Below are 23,788 nucleotides of genomic sequence, written 5' to 3' on the forward strand. Positions count from 1 at the left end.
GGTGATGCTAAGGGTTCTGGATGGTACAGCCGTGCGGTCAAAAAAAATACTACAACTCCCGAGATCCTCTGGTTTCCGTTTTGTAAACACCGTGCACGCTTGATGATATAACCAAGCTGATATAACCTTACCTTTTACCACCAACCTAATCTTACTCGCACAGATCAACACAGGTAAGCAAGCAAACGAGGTAATGTCGCAACTGCATAACAACTGCATGCGCATTCGTTTAAGACACATGCGGTACAGACAGCAGTTAATACAAAAATGCATGCAGTAGCCTAAAACGGACTTTTGATGTTATGCGATTTTGTAACTGAAGCTCTCGTAATGAGCTACATGCTACTACTACTAACGCTAGCACAACTGCACTGTCGATAAAGTTACGGTAAACAGTGTTTCCTACCAAATAAATTGCCAAATGAAAATACTTACCCCGCATTGCATTTTAGGAAATCAGTTCATTGCACACGTTATCCATGGTAATCTTGAGATCGAATCCATGCCAGTTGCCATGCATTGGTTGCGGAAATAATGGTCTCTTCTATTTTTTTTTACCCCAGTCAACCAAGATTGGAAGTCAAGCCATTTATTTTAGAGTATACATGTCGTAGCAGTTGGCCACCTATTCTTTACTCTGTTATGATGTCCCTAGGCCTAATGCAAGTATTTTGTTAACAAGCGTGCTGTACACCCTTCCAAAGGGTAAGAGCAAGGGTCTTGAGCTAATTGTCACCACAGTCGGACTAAGAAAGCAACATTTATGAAATTAAAGATAAAATCCAGCAAAGTTTTTCACAGATCACCAGTTGAAAATCCCTAGGCCTAGGGCATCAGACAATTCTTTTACACAAACTCGCGTCACATGCGTACGTCACCGCCCATTTGGAGGTGCAAACAATCGGATTTTTGGTCCTTACTATTATATCTCAGTGGAAATGCAGCGTTTGTTTGCACCTCCAAAAGCATGGCGTACCTGGTTACCTCCCAAAAACGCCCTTAAACGTCCACAAATACTGTATGTATGTGTGAAAGAAAGCATTGTTCAATACAGATGGACACTCCCTTATTCCCCACACAATGCACATATGTGGTTAACTTAATTGAAACCCTAACTGTGTCTGTAGTTCAGGGTGCACCATGCCAGAGGGTCCGGAGCTGCACCTGGCCAGCCTGTTTGTGAACAGGGTGTGTAATGGCGTTGTGTTCACCGGCGCCGTGGAGAAATCCGAGGTCAGCAAAAGCCCTGACGTGCCCTTCACCTGCGATGCGTACCGAGTAAGCGCCACCTCTAGAGGCAAGGAGGTGCGCCTTACCCTCACGCCCATCAAGACCAACAGCGACGACAAGCCGCCCAAAAGGGCTGGGGCCAAGGCAGAGCAAAACCAGGAGCCCATGGACGTCGTGATCCGCTTCGGGATGTCTGGATTCTTCCGTTTCACTCCTGAGAACGAGCTCCCAAAGCATGCCCATCTCCGGTTCTACACGTGCGAGGAACCTCGCCGGGTGCTGAGTTTTGTGGATACACGCAGATTTGGAAGCTGGCAACCGAACGGCACCTGGCAACCCGACCGGGGTCCGTGTATCATGTTTGAGTATGAGAGCTTCAGGTGAGCCCTAGAATGCACAACCAGCACATGACTCACACCCTCATTCAGAGTGGCTTGCCATACTAGTAGTATTATTAAGTTGTCCAGCATCATGATTACTAGTGTTACAGTAAACCTCATAAGCAGACCTGTGTACATCATGAGTTAGACTAGGGCCTATTACGATACAATGTCATCATGCAGGGAAAACGTTTTATCCAACCTTGCGGACAAGGCCTTCGACAGACCCATTTGTGAAGTGATGCTGAACCAGAAGTACTTCAGTGGAATCGGCAACTATCTCCGAGCAGAGATACTGTACAGGTGACGTGCAATCAAAGATGTTTCCCCTCCCTTACTGGGAGACATTACTCAGACAGTTCATCCCCCTTAACCTGATACTTATCTACCTGCAAAGTTGTGTGTAAAGTTTCGGAACTATTATGTTAATTACGGTTGCCTAAGTTAAATTCTGTAGTATCATACTTGTCTGTCACTTAACTACCGCCTTGTTTGACCATTATTGTCTTTATGTCATATCGTGCAATCTTAATAATAGTCATAGTGCATGGTGGTTCATGGGCCTCTCTTTGAAGTGATGTTCAGTAAAAGTCTTTGTTCTTGCTGAACCGAAACAAAGTCTTATTGTTTGCCTTTCCTCCACCCGTCTGGCATTAGACTGAACATCCCACCGTTCACAAAGGCAAGGAATGTTCTGGAAGCTCTCAAGTCACAGAAGGAGGACGATGAAAAGACGGCGGTCAAGGGGGAGGTAGAGAGAGAGGATATTAATGTCATACATTACTCACTAAGCTCCGTCTCCCAGGCATCCTCCGTGACCGCTCTGTTTCCTTTCCTCTACAGTTGGAAGCCAGGTCGGGGAAGAAGGGAGTGACCGATAGTGCTCCTGACCTTCAGACAGACGGTGATCCTGACCTTCTCAGTCTGTGTCACACCGTTCCCCTGGAAGTTGTGAAAATGGGTAAAGTGTTGCTATCCTCATTACATCATTACATTCAAAGTGACGCACACGTGACGTACAGTGCAGACAACGTGACTGAGCCCCCTTGTTAGTTTGAGAACAGAGGGGCACTCACAGAGGAGTTGATGTTCCCTACTTGTGTAGTCATGTTCATCACACAAGCGAGTATTGCACTGTTTTTTAACAGTTGTTGTCTTGCTCTGTGTTTTGCAGGAGGTAAAGGCTATGATCCGGAGAAGGCCGATTATTCGGCCTTTAAAGCCTGGCTGCAGTGTTACTATGTAGACGGCATGCAGTCCATAAGAGACCATAATGGCAGAACCATGTGGTTCACGGTAGGTTCTGAGACAACCAAATTGCTCAGGGTCTTTGGAAAGTTTTGGACACCCATTTACAAACAAAAACATCATACACATAGCGAAAGCAGTTTGTCTTTCTCTCTCAATACGAGACTAAGACAAGATGATTATTAACATACTGTTGTTCTTTTCAGGGAGATCCTGGCCCCTTGGCTCCAAAAGGTAAACACCTCTATTCAGGCCATGACCAGCAGGAAATTTGTTCATATACCGGTAATTATATTCACAGGCAGTAAAATGTATTGTCTTTTCTGCCCAAAAATAACAGTTACAAAATCCCCTAAAGCCAAGAAGCGGTTGAAGAAAGAGGACCACGACTACACAGACACAAAAAAGGTAAAAGGGGGACTTTGAGTTCTAAACAAAAGTCCTGTGTGTGTGTACACATTTTACCTTCACTTCCTCTGTTCTTATACAGGGAGCCAAAAAGAAACACACTGAGACCAGCACAAAAGAGAGCAAAGTGTCAAAGGCAGCGAACGGCACAAAGACACCCACGGTGCAGAAAAGGGTTCCTCGGAGACGGAGCATTACGAAGGCGCCCAAAAGTACGCAGGAGGAGCAAGTCAATCACTCCAAAGAAAACGCCAAACCGAAAGGGCGCAGAAAGAGCAGCACAAGCGGTAACAGCCAAAACTAAATCAATGTGTACACCACCCAAAAGAAAGGGCTTAGTTAGATCAAATAATGCACATTTTAAATTAATTAATTATTTTCAGCGCAGTTTGGTTCAATTGAATGTCTGAATTCAAATGCCTGAATTAAACGAAATGTGTGCTATTGACAATGAACACCCAAGGAACTGTACAGAACCATCGGTCTGAACTCCTGTAACAACAAAGGCGATAATGATATTTTATGCATGTTATAGTTCCAAATGATTTAGTTGATTATTAATATGAGGTGGGACCCTCTTTCAGTGGCTCAGAGCCAGGCTAGCAGAGCCAAGAGGACCAGGGGCTCCAAGAGCACCCCAGAGGAGCCAAGCACTCCCCAGATCAATAACACAGGAATGAGGAGGAGGAAGAGCAGCTCAGTTACTGGTGAGCAACGCACACACACACACACTGACCCAACCACTTACTGTTATTTGTACACAACTCCCCTCAGCAGTGCACGTCATCTCATATACACACACACACACTCAGGAGTGCACTTTCCTACAGGCAGATTCACACACTGTTATTTTATGCACAAGTACACACACACACACACACACACACTGTTATTTTATGTACAAGTGCTCAGACATGCACATTACTCATGTCTCCCACTCATACACACAGATCCACTCATTCTCTCTCCCAGTCACACGCACACACATATTTACACTTACACTAAACAATCCCCCTACAATATACATACACTGACGCACACACAGGCCTTTCAGATGAAATCTGAGCCATTAGACTCTGGTCAGTTTATGTGCAGTCAGATAAAGATAGTTTATTATAATGTGATCATGTCTGAAGTCCTATCCTGTGTGTGTGTGTGTGTGTGTGTGTGTTTCAGAACCACAGAGGAGAGGCTGTAGAGCAACCAGGGGGAGTGTGAGACAGAGCACCTGACAACACAAGAGTAAGAGAGACGAGGGGACCAGATCAACTCCACACACACACACACACACACATTCCCCACACCTCTGTCTTTTTACTTGATTTTTAAACTGGGAAACGGGTTTTGCTACTGGGAAAGGAAAAATGTATGTCACTTCTGTTTGTTTTTACGGTATTTTTTTTGCTTGTAACAATTTTTGATTGTAAAAGAAAAATAAATATGTACTTAACACTGAATATCTGAAACGGAGTCTCAAGGTTTGATTTAAGCTGTGAAAATAAGTGCACTCCAAGTTAAATAACAATATTCTAATTTATTTCACAGTTGCATCCAAAGAAGCATACAGTATATCCATTACAAAAGTGCACTTTATTGTACAAAACTATTTTCACAAACACAGCCAATCATGATGGGCACATGAGAGCTTAACACGTTAATTAGGAGGAAGTTAAATGAGTTGGTGTGCTGGACAGCAGGAATAGAAGAGAGAGAGGGAGAGAGAGAGAGTAGCATTCACTGAAAAAGAGAGAGAGAGAGAGAGAGAGAGAGAGTAGCATTCACTGAAGGATCAGCAGGAGGGACCGGATCTGGAAAGGACCGAATTCCAGAGCGATTCCAGATGGCATAATGGCCACTCTGTGCTTAGGGTCAGTCCGCTCCAGAAGATCACAGCTAGGAAGAGAACACGAAGGTGACTGATCTTTTATTGGAGAATCACATGGACTTCACATAGTCATACAATCCTAACAGATATAATGAATGAAGTCAATGTACTTAACTTATATGTATCAGTGTACCGGTAGTTATTGAACCCCCCCCCCCCCCCCCCCACCCCCTTAACCTTGAATCTTCTCAAATATGTTAGTCAAATGGTTGTTATTCACATCTATTCCCATGTATTATACTACTGTAGGTCACATGAGGATCAGTGGACACTTACAGGGTGCTTGCTCGTTGCCCAAACAGAAATTCCTGACGTTTCTGTACGACCTCTACTTTTTGTTTCATAAAATCAAGTTCTTGTCTGTTGGGATATTGAAGGGGGAAGCTGAAGCATACTTACTGCCAAGCCTCACGCAGGGCTAGGGAGGTGGACAGAGTCACAGAGCCACTGCCCCCATGCGCCTCATACAGCCGGACAATCAAGCCGTTCTTTTGGGTCTCCGCCTGACAGGGAAGGGAAGGTCAGATTATGGTGTGTGTGTGTGTGTGTGTGTGTGTGTGTGTGTAAAAAACGTTTGACTGGACAGGGTCACAGACATCCTCCCAGGTCCGATACCACCTGTGTCTGTGTGGGTGAGTGTGTGTGTGTGTGTGTGTGTGTTTGTCTGTGTGGGGGTGTGTGTGTGTGTGTGTGTGTGTGTGAGTGTGTTAACGGATAAGGGATATTTTGCTGAATAAGGTCACATCCATCGAGTCTTCCTGGGATGGTACCTGTTTGATGGTTTCAAGGATGACCCCATCACCACTGACTGAGAATGCGCTCCAGGGTTGAAGGTCAGAAGCTTTTGGCACCAGCACAAGGGGAGAGTTGAGGTTATAGGCGCACTGAATGACGGATGCTTCCTGAAAACACCCTGCAGAACAGATAGAAGCAGACAGATTTGCACTTTTCGACTCACAATTTCCATGCACATGCATCATAACTTATATGCCACATTCCTTTTTATGTTTTTCTGCTGAGAGTGCACAGCTGAAATGCACATTTGCACAAAGGCCTACCCATGTGAGGCATGAGTGCGTATGTGAACGTGTGACTGCCCATGTCAGCGTGGAGATCTGGAGCTTTGGGCGCTCGGAGTCTGAGAGAAGAAGAAGAAAGAAGATCACTTTTACTTGCTATGGAACTCAGTCAGCCGTGTGTTTATGCACTGATGATGTGTCAACGCCAACACTCACAAGGACAGGGTGAGCGTGTTCTGGTCACAGGAGTAGCCGTATTTGCAGTCGTTCAGCACAGCGACTCCAAAGCCATGCTCTGACAAGTCAGCCCATTTGTGGCCCCACACCTGGGGAGGGGGAACATATTCTCACGTTACTCTGATCCACATGTATCGGAGTTACTGACTCCAAAGCAACTAAAATAGGAGAGAGTCTTATTGCATATTTGCATATGCAATACATACATAATCCATACACAGGGTTCCCAGGGGTCATGGCATTTCTGGAATATCATGGAATTTTGGAAAGTCTATTCCAGACATGGAAAATCAGGGAATTTTATCATTTGTGGGGCAAAGTCATGGAATATCACGGAATTTTGTTGTAGCAGTTTAAAATTTACTTGACAAAATACATTAATACAAATATTTCTACACAGAACTGGTGCATATATGGTTATTAGCTTTCCTGCTTGCTTGAGTAGCCAAACTTTTTTATTCAATGCCCATTTATTAATTTCCCGCTATAAAAAAGTAAAAGTAAAACGCTACACAGCTGCTATGAAATCATCGGTCATTATATTGTACCATTCATTATATAGTAAGTCATGGAGATTTAGTTTTTTTGTCAGGGAAGTCATAGAATTTTACATTTGACTTGAACCCTGATACAGTACATACTTATTACTCTAGAAGAATGTGTACAAATTCAGACAGTCAAATCCTGCCAGTAATTACTACCACAAACAGGTGGTTGCATAGCCCTGTCTGTCCAGCCAATCATTAAGTTAACCATTGCCTATGTGTCAAAGCCAGACTGCATGTCTCGAAGGGAGTGGTCAATCTCTCAGTCTGATCAGGCTTTCAGCGGACAGTGGGGCCTGACCCCCAGTACCTCAAAGCGGGCCCAGTCCCACGAGGTGTTCCTGTGGGTGGGCCTTTGCAGGTGGCCAAACTGGATCTCATAGGTGGCGTTGGGGCTGCGCACCCGCACTGGGAATTCCACTTTGAGAAACTTATGGCTCTCTGCCCACTCCACCTACCACAGGACCAAAACATATGAAGTACAGCTTAAAGAACACAAACACATAAATACAAACAGGTATTCATTTCAAAATCACACACAGGACAATATGTTAAAAGCTTTTTGCTAGTGGTTCGGTTAGGGGCCTTCACACAATCTCTGATATCTCAAGCCATATGCATATCTCTGTACCTAAGCAACCCACTTCCACTGCTCTCTACTATAATAAACAGATCACATCTCATAATGAGACAGCAAAGGATTCATATATGCACAAGCATGTCCAAGTATCCAGCCTACAATAACCTGTCTAGAACTCTGTATACCTGTATGGTAAGTCATTTAGTATTTGCCTATATGATCTTCTCAGATACTGTCTCATGCATTGTAGCTGCTCTAGACAGGGAGTCTTTGAGCTCTGTGTCTTACCTGAGTGCTGAACTTGAGGTAGGGGCATTCAGCATCCAGTATGACCTCCTGAGTGATGGAGCTGCGGTCGCTGACCCTCACAGAGAAGGAGACGCTGCCTCGCAGACCCCCTGAGCTCAACACTGCGGCCGGCTTAACCACGTCCACCACTGGCCTCCTGCACAACACAATAATCAGCCAGTCATATTAAGGACACAGGAAGATGGAGTCTGTAGTTCAAGGCATGTTTCCTTACATAACACACTTAACACAGTCGTGGTAAACTGAGACGATAGAAGAACAGAACAATTAGAGATTTCAAAAGGGCAAAGTGCATTAAATCAGTTAAACCAACATAGAGAAAATTGAAATCAGAAAATAAAATGAGAAATTATTTCAAAAGATGCTTTAAAAAGGTGCATTATGTGCCAACCACACAGATGCTGAGACTAGGTTACGTTTAGGGTTTTATTTCTTTAAGTAATCAAGGATCTTTGGTCATACTCTCAGCCAGCACGGAACACGGAATGTGCTGGGGGAAATACGGACAGCAGCAGCAGGGAACAAATCACTGACTTTGATTGCAATATGGTTCTTTGATATATTCTGGGTCCCTGCAATAGAAATGGTACTGACAGTAGTTTTGAGAACATGCCGGGACCCAGTAGACCCATGACATCTATTCCTGTACTGATTAGTAATAGGAGTCAAGGGCATCGAGCTTACAGGGTAAACCAGTCAAATCTCCTACCTGTCAGCAACAAAATTCCCCTGCGGATCATATTACCCCAACACTTACAGTAAAACTAGCACTTCTGAATATCAGATATCTTTAAAAAAAAAATTTTAAAGTATATTTTTTGGCCTTTTTATGCCTTTAATGATAGTGAAAGTGGAGAGTGACAGGAAGCGAATGGGAGAGAGAGCACGGGTGGGATCCGGAAAGGACCACGGGGCGGGAATCAAACCCGGGTCGCCGGCGTACGCTGCAGGTGCCCCAGCCAGTTGCGCCACAGCTGGGGCCAAATATCAGATATCTTTAAAACATTTTTTATCAAAGATCTTATCTGCGCACACACAACCTCGATTTTCTACTTTTAACTGAGACATGGTTAGATCAAGCAAACAGTGCTACTACCCTCATTCGCCTTATTCACCCGTTGGTCTCTCCGATAATGTTCTAAACTGGTTTCAAACCTACATTACTGGCAGAGATTTTTATGTTAGTCTAGGAGATCATGTATCTGTAAACATGACTTGCCTTTCAGTGTGGCCCAAGGGGAGCAGTCTAGGTCTTTTGCTTTTTTCCCTATATATGCTTCCTTTAGGAAAAATCAGCATAATATAAACTTCCACAACTATGCAGGTGATACACAATTATATATTTCTGTGGAGCCAACTAACCCAGATGGCCTTTGCTCCCTTATCATATGCTTTGCCTCCATTAATCAGTGGATGAGCAACAATGTTTTAAAGCTAAATGACAAAACAGAGGTTCACTTGGTTGGACCAAAATCAAAGCGAAACACCGTTCTTAGTAATCTTGGGAAAAGTTAAGAAGCCTAGGCGTCATCTTAGATTCAGAGTTAAGCTTCAAACCCCATATCAGTAAAGTTACCCAGACAGCTTATTTCCACCTGAGAAACATTGCCAAAGTGCGGCCCTTTTTAACTCAACACGATGCAGAAAAACGAATCCATGCCTTTATCACTAGTAGACTAGATGGACTACTGCAATGCACTTTTTACTTATACAGAACTCTGCTGCTGGACTTTTGTGTTAGCTGAACTACACTGGCTCCCAGTTTCCTATAGAATTGATTTTTGGTTCTGTTAATTACTTACACAGCTTTAAATGGCATAGCACCTTCATAGATCTCTGAGCTTTTAACATCTTATCAACCACAAAGGAACCTTAGGTCTTCCAATGCTAATCTTTTAACTGTGCCCAAAGTGCTCCACAAGCAAAGTGGAGAATGTGCTTTTATCTATTATGCACCAAAGCTATGGAACACCCTGCCTCTACATCAAACAGGCACATTCTGAACCTAATCTTGAAAAAATACCTGAAAACATATATGAGAACTTTTAGTTAACTCATTTTATGTTGAAGCCTATTTCTTCACATTATTTTACATTCAACTGCTGCTATTTACAGGTCTTCCTATTTCAGTGCACTGGTCTTACTATATGTGTTGTTGTAGCTATCTCCTTACCATCCTGTGAATTCTCATCTTTACTCAATTCTTTTACTTAATTAGATGTTTTGCTGTTGATTGGTGACCTCGAGAAACAGAGATCTATGTGAAGAATCGTCGGAATTCTCTTTTAAAATCACTGGGAGTGAATGCCTTTCTATTTTCGGAGTATTCCTTTGTATTCCTTTTCCCTTTGTTTGAAACGTGTGTGTTAATAGCAAGTTTCTTTCCCACGTGTCGGCTAAATCTGGCTGCCAAGATGTGGAGAAATACTTATCCAGTACAGAACCGCATCAGACATTGATATTTGGGTAAGGAAGAGAGACGTGTGTATGTATGTGTGTGTGTGTGTGTGTGTGTGTGTGTGTGTGTGTGTGTGTGTGTGTGTGTGTGTCCGTCCGTCCTACAGGTATTCGATACAAAGATACCTACAGAAAAATGACACATGCGTCCAGTTTAATTTTTTCCAGTATGAGAAAAGTTATAGGGACAACCATAGACATATGAGCAGGGCATGTGTATAATCAATGACAGTCTCAAATGAGAGTATGTTAGTCACTTCACCACAGGCCAGCTAAATCTAAATGACATCAGACAATGATATTTTACTGAGAGAGTGAGAGAGAGTATGTCTGTGTCTGTGTGTGTGTGTGTGTGTGTGTCTGCGTCTCTCGCACCTGGTCTGGAGGTGGTAGTCCATCACATCCCAGGCATCCCAGTACAGAGGCACATCATCAAACACCACAAATTGGTTTCCGAGGCAACCGTCAGCAATAGCTTCCCTGAAATGGGCGTTAGATGAGACTATAATTCAAAGCGGTTGAGTGGAGTGGGCAGTAAAGTTAACTGTCTGAGTGGGCACACTCTTAAAACGAATATGTTAGAAACATGTCTGGACATCTGGACATAGAGATGTGTTAAAAAAAACAACAACAGAAAATGTGTTATTTTCAACACATTCATTTTAAGAGTGCACTTTGTGTTATTTTCAACACATTCATTTTAGAGTGCACTTTGTGTGACCAGCAGACACATTCTAGCAGGGCGTGAGCTTCACTCACCTATTTGTGTTCAGAAGACTCAGAGAAAGCAAACCGCCCTTCTGGTCCAGAACAGCACGCAAAATACCATTCTCCATCAGAACTGTACCGTTAGCCTAAAACCAAACAGAGATTGAGCCTGTGTGTGTGTGTGTGTGCATATGTGTGTGTGTGTGTGACTGACAGTTTTTGTTTTATTTTGTTTTTGTTAACCGTTTTCAGGATGCTTACCTGTGCTGTAACCGTTACTGGACAACTAGGCTTGGCAAACTCCTGAACTGCAGCCAAGCCCACACTGGGCACTTTAACTAGAGCTGTAGAGAGAAGAATAAGCCAAAGATGTGAAGAGGCAGAATTCATTCATGTTGAGCAAATTTGAGCGAAATGCATTTCCTTATAAAGCAATATATACTTAATTTACATAATAAAATATGTTCAATAATATTTATGAAGAGGCCTGATAGCACTCATGAATCATGAAATCTATATTTTACACAGCACCTAGCTTTGATGGCGTGGTGTTTTCTGTCAGGGGCACAACCTCAGTGCGCTCCCAAGCCAACGTGTTCAACACTGCGGTACGGGCACCTGCCCGGTCACCCGAAATCAGGGCCCCACAGGCCTCCTGCAGCAGCCTGGAACCAGTAGAGTGGACCTCTGAAGAAAACACAATTCCCCAAAGCACATAAAATCACATTATGAACACACACACACAAATAAGACAAAAACAAATGTCTGCTGACCACTATTGTTCAATATGCTTCAAATATCACAGCATTAATGTCATATTGATGTTTTAAACAGTTAATTAATAATGCTTGTGTGTTGCTCTACACATGTTCTACATAATTTATGGGAAGGAAAAGCTCTCCCACAGAAATTAAAGGGAATACTTCTCTGAATAGTAGTTTGTTAAAACTAAATACTGGTAATACACACAGGAAGACTCTGCCGGGTCAACAAAGATGCAATCTTACCCTTGTAATATTCAAGAGCATCATCTACCACCATCTCTGTGCAACTGCCAGGAAGCACGTCATGGAACTGGTTGAGAAGGAGCAACCTATGTGGTCATCAAAAGAGAAATCGTTGCTTAAGGGACCTAAATGTATCTATGGTTATGGTTAAGGTTCTTAGTTATGGTTATGGTTAGAGTTATGGTTATAGTATTTGGCAGACACTTTTGTCCAAATAACAAAAATACTAGTCATAATAATTTTAACAGAATAATAAAAGTCATTTGTGCCATTTAGTAGATTCAGTAGAGTATGTATTCTCTAAGGCAGTGTTTCTCAAAGTGTGGTCCGGGGACCACTGGTGGTCCGCAAGCTATCCCAAGTGGTCCGCGAGCAGACGTGGTAAAAAACAATATAGATGAGTTGTTTGCAATATTGAACCAACTTCCAAACAGTTCTGCAACACTGCCTATGTAAGCTATGCCAATTTAAATCATATGAATCCTCTAAAACAATAAGCAAGGTGCAAAGACAATTAGCAAGGTGGTTCAGTGAGTAGGCCTATTGTGTCTATTATTAGCTAGGTGTCCATGAGTTATTTTTTACTGGTTAAGTGGTCCTTGGTCTGAAAAAGTTTGAGAAACACTGCTCTAAGGGCACATTCACACTAGACAGTTTGCCAGGACCCAAGTTCGTTTGGACTGATGGTTTGGTGATTTTTGCTAATGTGAACGCAGTCTACCGAAGTCTACTCCGCTGGAGAACAGTGGTCTGGGGGACGGTTTGTTAGAACTCTGTTGCAGTTCGAATGCTATCTGTTCCAAAATCAGGAAATATAGGAAATATAGAAAATTATGATGTTGCCAAGCGATAATGGCAAATAGACGGTAGTGTTTATGACATAAACAGGCTCAGGACCGCAAACAAAAATGTAATGTGAACAGAGACCAGCTGGGTCAGGGCTAGGGGGGAATAATCACACTCAGGTACGGTCCAGTTAAACCCCAGGACCCCAGTGTGAAGGCAACTTAAGTGTATATGTAAATGTAAATCAGGTTTATAGGCCAAGTATACTTGCGTATACAAGGAATTTGGTCTCTACATTTATCCCATCCGTGAATTAGTGAACACACAGAGCACACAGTGAATACACAATGAGGTGAAGCACACACTAACCCGGGGCAGTGAGCTGCCTTGCTACAGTGGCGCTCAGGGAGCAGTAAGGTAAGTTAGGTGCCTTGCTCAAGGCCGTGGATGTGGACATGGGAGAGCAGTGATCAATCACTTCCCCCGCCCACATTTTTCCTACTGGTCATGGATCGAACCGGCAATCCTTCGGTTACAAGCCTGAAGCCCTATACAGTGCTACAGTGGCTCAGGAGGTAGAGGAGTCGTCCAACAACTGAAAGGTTGCCGGTTTGAGCCCTATCGAAGTGTCCTTGAGTAAGACACTTAACCCCAGTGCTCCCGATAAGCAGGTGGCTCCATCACGCCATCGGTGTGTGTGTGTGTGAATGGGTGAATGTGAGGCATGACACTGTAAAGCGCTTTGGGTGCTCGAAGGAGTCGATAAGAGCGCTATATAAATGTAGTCCATTTACCATTGACCATATGCTGGACAAACCTCTACACCAGGGCTCTCCAACCTTTTTGGGAATGAGGGCTACCTGAAGGACCCAATTCATATGGAGGGCTACTCATTTGAAACAAACAGACTCACCCCTTTTTGTGAGGTTAATCCTCCAAAATAATATGTGATTTTTATATTTAAATGATCAATATTACCGGTATGTACAGTATAGGACGAACACGGAATGGCCACAGAACTTTGCTTCCATTGGATACACCAGAAGAGCGAGCTTTTTTTTCTTTTACTGTCTATGAATGAATGGGAAAAGGATTTGGAGCCAAAGGCTAAAATTTAATCCAGCTACAATTTTTAAGGTATCACCAATATCAAGGTAATGTTATAGATGTTTGGCTACATACATTCTTAAAATGGTTCTGGTCTACAATAAAATATCTATCAAAAACTTGGAGGAGGTTTTTGAAAGTGCGTTGCGTTGTAGGCGCCTCAAAGGACATGCTCTACACAATGGACAAGGTCACGGAAATAGAAAGGCAATAACACTGGGCACTGTACAATTGAAGAGGTCCCATAACAGACAAACTGAGGTCCTATAACTGCCACAGGAAACTGCCTTTATAAATAGACACAGAGTTTGTCCCAGTGCGAGGTTACCTCCAGATCTCCTGTAGTTTGGCTGTGGGGTAGGAGAAGGCCTTATTGTGACACATGGCCAGAGAGCTGGCCACCTCAACATCATGGAGCAGAGCCTCACTCTGGCGGTTACCCTGCTTGATCTGCCAACACAAATCACAACACACAATCACATCTGTAATCCACAAGTGCAGGCAGAACACACTATCACACATATAATAATAAAAGCATGTATAATACAGACACAAAATCACAGATACACATAAAATGGCAAACTCAGACATAACACAACGTTGCAATAAAAATCTACAATTGCAGATGAAGACAGTGTACAGGAGCTTTCTTTGGTGACCCTGTGGTCCTTCTCCGACGCACCCGTCCCAAGGAGGTGTGCAAAAGCACTCAACTTTCTCAGTTTACTGGAAGTTAACTGAGAACATTTGCATGCACAAACGGTCTGGGGTGGTAGTTCTCTGTAAACAATCAAAAGTAAACAAAAGAAAACACAAGGAAGTAAAAGGACTCTGGTGATGCAGTGGGACTACCTCACTCTACTTAAAACTAAAAAAGGCGCTTGGGTCGATACTGTTACTTTGGATAAACGCTTCCGCTAAATTAATAATTATCAATAATGTTGGGATAATGCTAAATTAATAATTATCAATAGTGTTGGGATAATGGCCAGTGGATAGTGAGGATATTACCTCACTCTCAAAGTTACTTCCATGAAAGGCTATTCTGTTGTTTAACTGGAACAGAGAAAAACTTTGATGACAATAGAAATGCTTAGATTACGCATGTCAAACAATCACTTCCGATTCTGAGTCAAAGCTCACATCACTTCCACAGCTTGATTCAGAGTGAGCCATACTGGGAACTGCGGGAAGTGGGCCCCACCTTTGCCTGGGTGGTGTAGGTGCCGTTGTGCAGTTCCAGGAAGAGCTCTCCGGTCCATGTACATAGGAGTCCTGAGTCAGACCGTAGTGCTGAGAAGAGGCCGTCTGGGCTAGACATCTGAACCCTGGTAAAGGAGAGCCCGAGAGGGACAGCTGGGGATGACAGGTTCATGTGGGCTCACTAAAGCCCACCCACTATATACACCTACTTTACATCAAAGCATCATCTTTTTTTAGAGAGAGTGAGACGAAGCGTGAGGCGAGCGGGGGAGATGGCGCGGTACCAGGAAATGACCTTGGTCAGACTCATAGGCACGCAGACCCAAAATATGGTACGGATGCTGTAACCAGTTGCGCCACAGCGCAAGTTGAAGAACGCATACTGTTGCTCCATACTCTTCCTAGCTTTTATAAGTACATCTGTAAGACATACAGTATGTTGTTCAAATTAATTTCATAAAAACAAAGCGGCAACAGTTACTTGAGAGTTCATACTACTGTACACTTTTGAGCATGCAACCTTCTCTATGCTGCCATCCTCACGTCATTGTCCTTAGCTTCCACATTAAAACAGATAAATCAGAAGGTGACCTAGCATTTGGATTTCCTGAGCCTTCCACTGCCCCCTCTTCACATACACACTCACACATGCATGCACACACACACTCTCTCACACACACATTCTATCAAAAAATTGCCAAAACAAAACAACTGAGCAATTAAACTCATGATAACATTTATGATAACAGTAATCTGTACAACTCTGGCAATGTACATGCTGTCAGGGCAGGACACATAAAACGCTCTGAATGAGGCCCAAACCCAGCAGCATGTGGTCAGTGTGTGTGTCAGTGTGGTCAACTCAGCTGTGTAAACCATGGGCAGTGTGTACGAAATAAAGGGGATTTTGCTCAGATCCTGTCCCCTGCTGCCATTCTCCCAGCCTAGCTTATACAGTCCTGTCCGGTTCCAGCAAACACCTCTGGAGGAGTCTTTCGTCACGTCCCGTCAAGCCGCAGTAGTGACTGGACTGAGCAAACAATACAGTGTGGTTCTGGCCAAACAATGTTCCCTCTCTTTTACAGCCTCCTGTCTAGACTGGGTTGAGAAAGCTGTGGGTACTAAATGAGCTTTAGGAGGGGTGTGTGTGACTGTGTGGATCTGTCCATAGCAGTGTCTATATGTGTGATAGAGGACATTCTAAAACGCTTAACATGAAAAAGTTTAAACGTGGCTTAATGTCCCCAAACACTGACTGACCAATCATTACCAAATTTATCTCAGAGATGACTTGTCATAAACACTTTAACCTGTCAAAAAGTCAGAAAATATGTCGGGAATGAAGAAGAAGGTAGGCTACACTTTTGGGGCGAGGAAGAAAGAACAGTGATCAATGATCCCCAAATTTCTCTCACACCTGTCAAAAAATCAAAACCAAACTCCTATGAGTATGAATTTAACATTTAACTTATTTAACATTTACTGTTTCCTATGGGTGCCTATAATTAGTACATTTTTAACAGCAACTTGGTCTTTATGGTTTTGATTTTTTCACAGTGGTGAATGTCTATGACAAGAGATGTCTGATAGAAATGTGGGGATATTTGATTGTTGTTTTGGGATATTAAATCACAACATTAGATAACGTTATAATGGAGCGGTGGTAGTGTACTGGTTAAGCAGATGGGCTATCATGCAGTGGCCTGAAAAGCTGTGGGTTGGAGAGGTCCGAGAGAAATTTGATGATGAGTGGTCACTGCTTGGGATCATTAAGCCATTCCGTGTGTGTTTTTATATGCATTTGTCTGAGTGTGTGCCTGAGTGCATGCATTATGTGTGTGGCTGGCAGAGAACTGACTTGGGCAGTCCATCTGTGTCTCGTACACGTTCCAATCTGTCCAGCATAAGTTGGGTTGGACCGCCCCCTCCGTCTCCAAAACCAAACAGCGCTGCACTGTGATTGGCTCTCCCTTTGTCCTTGTTGTTCTTCAACGTGTTCACCAGCTAGGAAACAGAGGAGGGACACAGAATGAGTGCAGTGGGTGCAATGACCACAGTGCCCAATAGATGGCGATGTAAGACAGCATAAGTGAATTGGTAGCAGACTCACATCCTCCACCTTGCCCTTCATCTCATAGGAGTTCCCAGGTGGGAAGTGAGTGAGAACCTGTGAGCCATCTATACCCTCCCAGAAGAAGGTGTTGTGCTGGAGGCAAAAATGAGAAAAGAAGAGCAAAAAAGAAAAGAAAGAAAGAAAGAAAGAAAGATGAGTACAGGCATAAAGAAGAAACAGGGGTAAATATGCACAGGAAAAGAAACAAGAGTAAATATGCACAGGAAGAGAGAGATAATTGCAGAATATTAATACCTCAATGATGGGCCAAATTTATTACGATTAGAACAAATGAAATATCATCCCTGATCTCTGCCACCACTTCAGTATGTTTGCTCCCCTGCTCTTGTAAAATGTCTGACATCACTCCTACATTTCATTACAATATACACATAGTTTCCAAATGTAATGGTAGCTAGCCAGTACTGTGCATTGAGTACATCTCACAAACCGACGTGCAAGCAACAGTATCTATGGGTTTAAGTCTCACAATAGTATAATACACAACGCAGGTAACCAGGGTAGGAATTTCACGGCGGCCACGTCGTAGCCCCTTGCGTTGGCCGTGAGGCCCCTTTGAAAATCAGGTTTACAGGCCACGGTGGCCTTGGTGCCCCCTTCTTTCAATATTCTGCTTTGCGTCCTACTAATAGCGATTTTTATTTAGCCTGTGGCCTGTCAAAATAATCTTAGCATTCACAGCGCAAATTAATTTAGTCATTTACGCAGTGGAGAAAGTGGCAGCGCAAGAAAGTGCGTCCAAATTCACCCATTCTCAGTTGAACTACTCGCGAAGTAGCCTATTCATCACACAGACATCACACGTATCACATGAAAGAGCTTTTTCTCAGCTTTTAAACGATGTTTAGTTCCCAGCCGATAATTGCTGTGTTGAACGGTTCGCGAGAAAAGTAAATAATATAATTCAATTTAATCATACATTCTACTGAAGGTTTTGCGTCCCATGATCTCCATACCCATTCATCTAGGTGTAATAGGCTACTTTACGAACCCTTCTTTTAACACATGACAACCCATATATCAGAATAAACAGGAGACCTTACCTAACACAAAGGTGTAAAGCAGTCCCCTGTACAGTTAGCCGTTCCAGAGTAATCCAGTTTTGAATTTGCAGTAAAGTTCGACATACATGGATGTCTCCAAATTTGGGCTTTTAGTTTTACAATGTGTTTAAATTGTTCCACATGATTTCATAACGGGCCAAAAACAAAATAAATGTTACAAATATCGCCTATATATTGATAAATCAGAGGACAGCTGACTAAGAGTTTGTAAAAGTAGCCTTAATGATCACAAAATGCTAAGCATGCATCTAGGCTATTTGAGTTTCTTAAAGCTGAGCTGTGCTTAAATTGTTCAATACATGATTTCATAACAGGCCAAATATAAAATAAATGTTATATATAGCCTAGATATCTGTAAATATTAGATAGTCAGATGATTTACAGTTTAGCAGTTACATATGTAATATGTCATGTTTTCATTTCATGTTTTTGTAATGTTTCATACAGTGATGCAGGTCTACTGCAGTGAATAGGCTAAATACAACTTTGATAATTTTTATAGCCTACTACTAATAGTTAACTTTGGCCTTGGTGCCCTGACATGTGGCCTTTGTGCCCCCCACCAAATATGCCCAACTGAAGGCCAAGTGACCTTGCCCCCAGAATGGTGAAATTCCAAGCCTGCAGGTAACATTTGCAACAGAATGACTGTAAAACAGTGAGAAGCATCAAGGGCAATGCACCAGGCTGTCCACCCACCAGCCAACTCTCTATCTCAGCAAGTGGAGGTGAATCTTACAGGAAAGGTGTTGACCAGGTTCCAGCTGAGCTTCTGCGTCAGGAAACGGGTGATCCCAGAGCCCTGCATCATCTGGGGCAGCTGGGCGGAGTAGCCAAACGTGTCCGGTAACCAGAACTGCAGTTATAAACACATGCAGCCACACACACAGACCAGAGATCAGTCACTATTCAAGACATGACACACCAGCCTTTAAACAACAATAACCAGAAAGCGTCGGCAGGAGCTCTTTTTATCCCCATCTATAAATGTTTCTTGGTTGCGTTAACAAGAGCTTGCGGGTGGAAATCCCCATACCTCTTTGCAGTAGTTTCCAAATTCTGCCTTAAAGAAGTTCTGGCCTTCCAGAAACTGTCTGACCATGGATTCACCAGATGGCAAGTTCCCATCCTGACACACAATAAAAGGGAAAACAATCACACTACTCTTTATACATTGTGACTATTCAAAACCACACACACAATTACACATTTGAGATACTCCAGAGTAGAGGGTGCATTATATATATGTATGAAAAAGGAAGCTAAAGCGCCTCGTAAAACTCCACTCTCTCTGTGTATATCTGTATGTGTTCTCCAGGATCTCATAAAGCAGCTCTTACCATCTCGACCCACGTTCCGCCCACTGGGATAAACTGGCCCTTTTGAACAAAGCTCTTGATCTGGGAGTACAGGCCTGGATACCACTCCTTCACCCAATGAAACTGCTGAGCCTGGAAACAGACATAAACACACACACAAATGAATTTGCATTAATTGGCATTAATACAAATGTAATTTAATTTAAACTGTTTACCCTCTTCCGCCATACACACACACACACACATAATTTGCATTAATTGACTAATTGACAATGATGCACTTGAACTCCCTCTTCAACAATCCACACACACACACACACACACGTCACACAGACAATAGTTTAGGTTTGTTTAAGGTATTGTGGTCTCATTAGATTTCAGCCATGTCTGTGGATCACATGCATTGTAGGAGAACTAGTGTTCTCTCTACCTGGGAACAGGTGAAGGTAAAGTCAGGGTTCTTCTCCATCAGGCGAATCACAGTGACCCAGCTGCGACCACACTTCCTGATGGTCTCCTCATAGGGCCATAGCCAAGCTGAAGGAACAAGCAGAGGTCTCTAATGCAACTGCCATGCAGCTTTTACATACAACAGAACAACAGCACTACTGCACTGTCACCCATTATTTTAAATGGCTTGCACCGTACAGTAACATTAGGTAAAGCGCAGCGCAAGCACATAGCTTAGCCACGAGCAGGCTAGGGCTTTTGCACACTCCGTTGAACTTTGACCACATTGCATGGTGGCTACTACTATTTCGGACTAAACCCAGTGGTCATCAGAGGCCAATACTGCTTTGCATCTGGAAGGGCCTTCAGAATAATCATTTATCAACAGTGCACCAGAGGGGGCAAGCAGTGAGATCTGCTGTAAACGGATCACAGTGATCATGTATCTACCAACAGCATCTACCGGCATCAACCTTCCCAAATACCAGGAGACACCTTAAGCGCATGTCACTCTGAAGTATGACTACGTTTCACTCTGAAGTATGACTACGTTTGCTGCCTCTTACTCCTCAGGGCCTCTGGAATGATGTTGCGATGATGAATAGTGATAGAAAACCTAAGCAAATTACTTGAATGTATCATGCCGCAGTTTCCTCTGGGCCTGCATATGTGTGCATGGTGTGTACATGTGTGTGTGTGTGTGTGTGTGTGTGTGTGTGTGTGTGTGTTTGTTTGTGTGTGTGTGTGTGCCCTGGGCTTTGTCACCTGAATCGATGTGGCAGTGGCCCATGGCATGGACGATGTGCTGACTCTCCCCGTTTCTCTGCTTAAAGAATTTCTGGGCCAGGTTCCGGGATGCAGAAAAAGTGCTGGGATTGGCTGGATCGCAGAGATTGACCATCTCATTGGCTGTGAACAAAGCCTGGAACCCTCGCTGATCCCCCTCACCAAGCAACTAAGTGAGACAAATTAGGACCAATGAGAACCTTCCCATAAGACCTCTGAAATCGAACACGCTTCCTGTGGCCTCATTTGCTCCTCACAGCCCTACCTTAACAATGTCCACCAGCATCTCAAAGTCTGTCAGGAGCTCCCTGACATCGCGGTTGAACACAACTAGCTCTGCCTTCTGCAAAGAGAACTTCCTGTTGGGGTCTGGAGCAGCGATCATGGACCCCTGACCAGCCCCAAAGAGACCATTGCAGGCCAGCTCCACGTAGAGAGTGATGCTGTAGAAACAGACAAAGGTGTAAGACTACAGTATAAAAACCACAAAACTCTTCTGTTACAGCTTGCCATTGAGCAATGCATCTGTACAGGATGTTTGCTGTAGTCTACTACATTTGAACACTCAGAATCAACTCAGAATCCATTTATGTTTAATGGCCTCTTATTAGTATTGCTTGTAACAGTAACATGTGTATGGTATAGCTTGTGAATACAGACACATTATTGATGATGCAGCAAACCTGTGGGACTCATTGTCCTGGAGACACTCGGACAGTATGTAGGATGTCTTCTCCCCCTCTTTTGTCAGTCCCTGCAAGAACAAAACCAGAACGCTTCTGCGATTTGAAAGTGCATCAGTCAAACTACAACAGGTCGCCCAGTGGTGTAGTCTACATGATACGCAGGACTACGCAGTTCAGCCACTTCAAAAGCATCACCATCTCAGTATACCAACTTAAAATAGGCAAGGATAGGTATTAAGTAACATTTGGGATTGATCACAGTAGCCTATACCCACTACAGCTAACTAGACTACCAGTACATCACAGTAGGCCCTATACCCACTACAGCTAACTAGACTACACCACTGGGATAGCCTACTTTACAAACAAATTCTCTGATTTCTACTATGGACAGAACTATGCTATGCGACTGCAGAAAAGGACAGAGAAAGTTATCAGCTGTGCATTAGTTGTGTATCCATCCTTTCCTGTCTGATCTCACCTGAACTGGCTCTCCATCCCTCCAGACCATCGCCTCTCCATCGCTCTCCCACCTGAGGTGCACTTCCTTCCCTCTCCATGAGTCGGGGATCTTCAGAGACACCTTGAACCAGCATGTCCACCACCTGTCAAAAAGGGATGTCTTATCTAAAGGAACGTAGGCCTACAATCTATAGGAAATAGGAATACATTCCAAGAACGCTAGTTAAGCTACTATCGCTACAGTCTACTTACGTGGGTCCAAAGCTGTCTCCAACAGTATGTGCTTGGAAGGTTTGTTTGATAGCCTCTGAGAAGGGAATGCGCTTTGAAGACAGGAAGGCAGAGAGAGACTCTAGCGGATAGGTGTCTCCGTAAAGCCTATCAAAAACAAAAGAGCAGCCAATGCAACGAAAATCCTGATATCAGAGTGCAGTAGTAGACTACTACAAATCAGTTATAACCTAGGCTAAAGAACTCTCCACCATTAGTGAAATCATATAGGCTAAGTAAGTTAGAATATCACACACAACACACCGAATTTAAATCACAATTTGTATCATGTAGGCCTACTTGCACAAGGCTGTGGCTTAACCACTTCATAACGTTGAAGTTACTATGATTGACATGATACCTTCCTCTAAGATTGCAGTCCGTGAAATAAATGTCAGATATGAACTTTTCTGCGCGCTCAAGGAGCGTCCTCCGATTCTTTAGCACGGGTTGATGATACATGGTAAGTGAATTCCTGCAAAGCTAAATATTCGATCAGTTCATGAAGCAAAACAACATGAATGGACCCAATTAAAGTCCAAAAGACACTCCATTCACGTGCACCCGGAAGTACAATACACAATGATTTTCTGCTTGTCAGGTCTACAGATGTCGCTGTTGTACAGTACAAGTCAGAGCCGTATATCTCGGCTCTGGTACAAGTTGTAAACTACTTGTTTTATTAGGTGACTGTTTTCTATTATGTTTCATGTTATTGGAAACTTGTTGTATTTTCCCAGTTACGTTGTTCTAGAAATCAAAATGTGTATTTTTACAGACACACGATGGACAAATAATTGTGACTTAGCCTATAGGCTACCTCCTGGAATGACTGTCCAGACCAGAACTCATCAAAATTTACAGAGATAGCAAACTGTGCATCTGACTGTGCAAAGTATAGCTTTCCCTGCAGTCAACAGGGCTCAACCCTATTTTCATTCATCGTTCAAATTACATCCTATAGGATTCCTGTGTGTTATAGGACCTATGACAACCAGTGTTATATTTTAGGTCCTTATAGCCATTAACATGTAGGCCTAAACGATGTTAGACAACACAAACAGACTACATGCCATTCTGTGGCTTAGTCAGTTTTAGATCTCACACAGGCTCCATCTGTGACTGATATGCATTAGTGTTTGGCAGTACAGAAAATATCGCTTCTCTCCAGCTCAAAGTTCATGTCACCAATTATCTTTGAAAATGTCATAAAAACGTTTTATTGTATTATGAAATTGATGTGTCAATGTGTTTCGTGTGACACAAAAACTTTCCCAAGTACCCACCCACCTATCAAGACATTAGACGTGTGCAAAGCACATTGGTGTAATATAATCTTTTGTCATTAGTACCTCTACACAAAATATTCTTTGTCCTTTCCACGCCAAAATGAGAACTGTTTGTAGGCCCAACTGTTTGTAGTCCCATTCACTCTAATTATTATTGTGCACAGGTGCTATATGCTCAGGGTCAGCCAATCAGAGAGGTTCTGGAACATGTTGGGTCAG

The 23,788-nt window shown here is 43.2% G+C and overlaps 2 protein-coding genes across 2 annotated transcripts; one reads left to right on the top strand and one right to left on the bottom strand.

The window, feature by feature from the left end:
* Window positions 1-30: 30 nt before the first annotated feature.
* neil1 (nei-like DNA glycosylase 1) lies at window positions 31-4,723 on the top strand. The gene is made up of 11 exons (XM_042110289.1): window positions 31-173; window positions 1,128-1,610; window positions 1,794-1,913; window positions 2,268-2,361; window positions 2,454-2,571; window positions 2,785-2,906; window positions 3,065-3,092; window positions 3,199-3,266; window positions 3,349-3,553; window positions 3,851-3,973; window positions 4,443-4,723. The coding sequence occupies exons 2-11, from the start codon at window positions 1,141-1,143 to the stop codon at window positions 4,496-4,498; spliced, it is 1,404 nt and encodes a 467-aa protein (XP_041966223.1). The 5' UTR covers window positions 31-173; window positions 1,128-1,140; the 3' UTR covers window positions 4,499-4,723.
* A 114-nt stretch (window positions 4,724-4,837) lies between these two features.
* On the bottom strand, window positions 4,838-22,858 carry man2c1 (mannosidase, alpha, class 2C, member 1). The gene is made up of 26 exons (XM_042110221.1): window positions 22,642-22,858; window positions 22,263-22,388; window positions 22,030-22,153; window positions 21,546-21,616; window positions 21,128-21,305; window positions 20,842-21,031; window positions 20,057-20,163; window positions 19,648-19,758; window positions 19,344-19,436; window positions 19,047-19,163; window positions 17,220-17,315; window positions 16,968-17,113; window positions 15,111-15,234; window positions 14,235-14,356; window positions 12,014-12,099; window positions 11,538-11,693; window positions 11,268-11,350; window positions 11,058-11,152; window positions 10,674-10,778; window positions 7,821-7,977; window positions 7,263-7,406; window positions 6,387-6,496; window positions 6,210-6,289; window positions 5,922-6,064; window positions 5,551-5,654; window positions 4,838-5,159 (listed from the first exon to the last, which is right to left on the bottom strand). Exons 1-26 carry the CDS (start codon window positions 22,740-22,742, stop codon window positions 5,045-5,047), a joined length of 3,084 nt encoding a protein of 1,027 aa, XP_041966155.1. The 5' UTR covers window positions 22,743-22,858; the 3' UTR covers window positions 4,838-5,044.
* Window positions 22,859-23,788: the final 930 nt, after the last annotated feature.

The sequence above is a fragment of the Alosa sapidissima genome, chromosome 11 (assembly GCF_018492685.1).
Source record: "Alosa sapidissima isolate fAloSap1 chromosome 11, fAloSap1.pri, whole genome shotgun sequence".
In the NCBI taxonomy this organism is placed as follows: domain Eukaryota; kingdom Metazoa; phylum Chordata; class Actinopteri; order Clupeiformes; family Clupeidae; genus Alosa; species Alosa sapidissima.

Bases quoted from the DNA above. Each gene is read 5' to 3' on its own strand.
- neil1 (XM_042110289.1), top strand. From the start codon at position 1,141: ATGCCAGAGGGTCCGGAGCTGCACCTGGCCAGCCTGTTTGTGAACAGG. The intron at 3,554-3,850 runs GTAACAGCCAAA...ACCCTCTTTCAG, and splicing joins CAGAAAGAGCAGCACAAGCG to TGGCTCAGAGCCAGGCTAGC. The intron at 3,974-4,442 runs GTGAGCAACGCA...TGTGTGTTTCAG, and splicing joins GAAGAGCAGCTCAGTTACTG to AACCACAGAGGAGAGGCTGT.
- man2c1 (XM_042110221.1), bottom strand. From the start codon at position 22,742: ATGTATCATCAACCCGTGCTAAAGAATCGGAGGACGCTCCTTGAGCGC. The intron at 22,389-22,641 runs GTATCATGTCAA...TGTTTTTGATAG, and splicing joins GACTGCAATCTTAGAGGAAG to GCTTTACGGAGACACCTATC. The intron at 20,164-20,841 runs GTGACAAAGCCC...TTGTTCCTTCAG, and splicing joins CCACTGCCACATCGATTCAG to CTTGGCTATGGCCCTATGAG.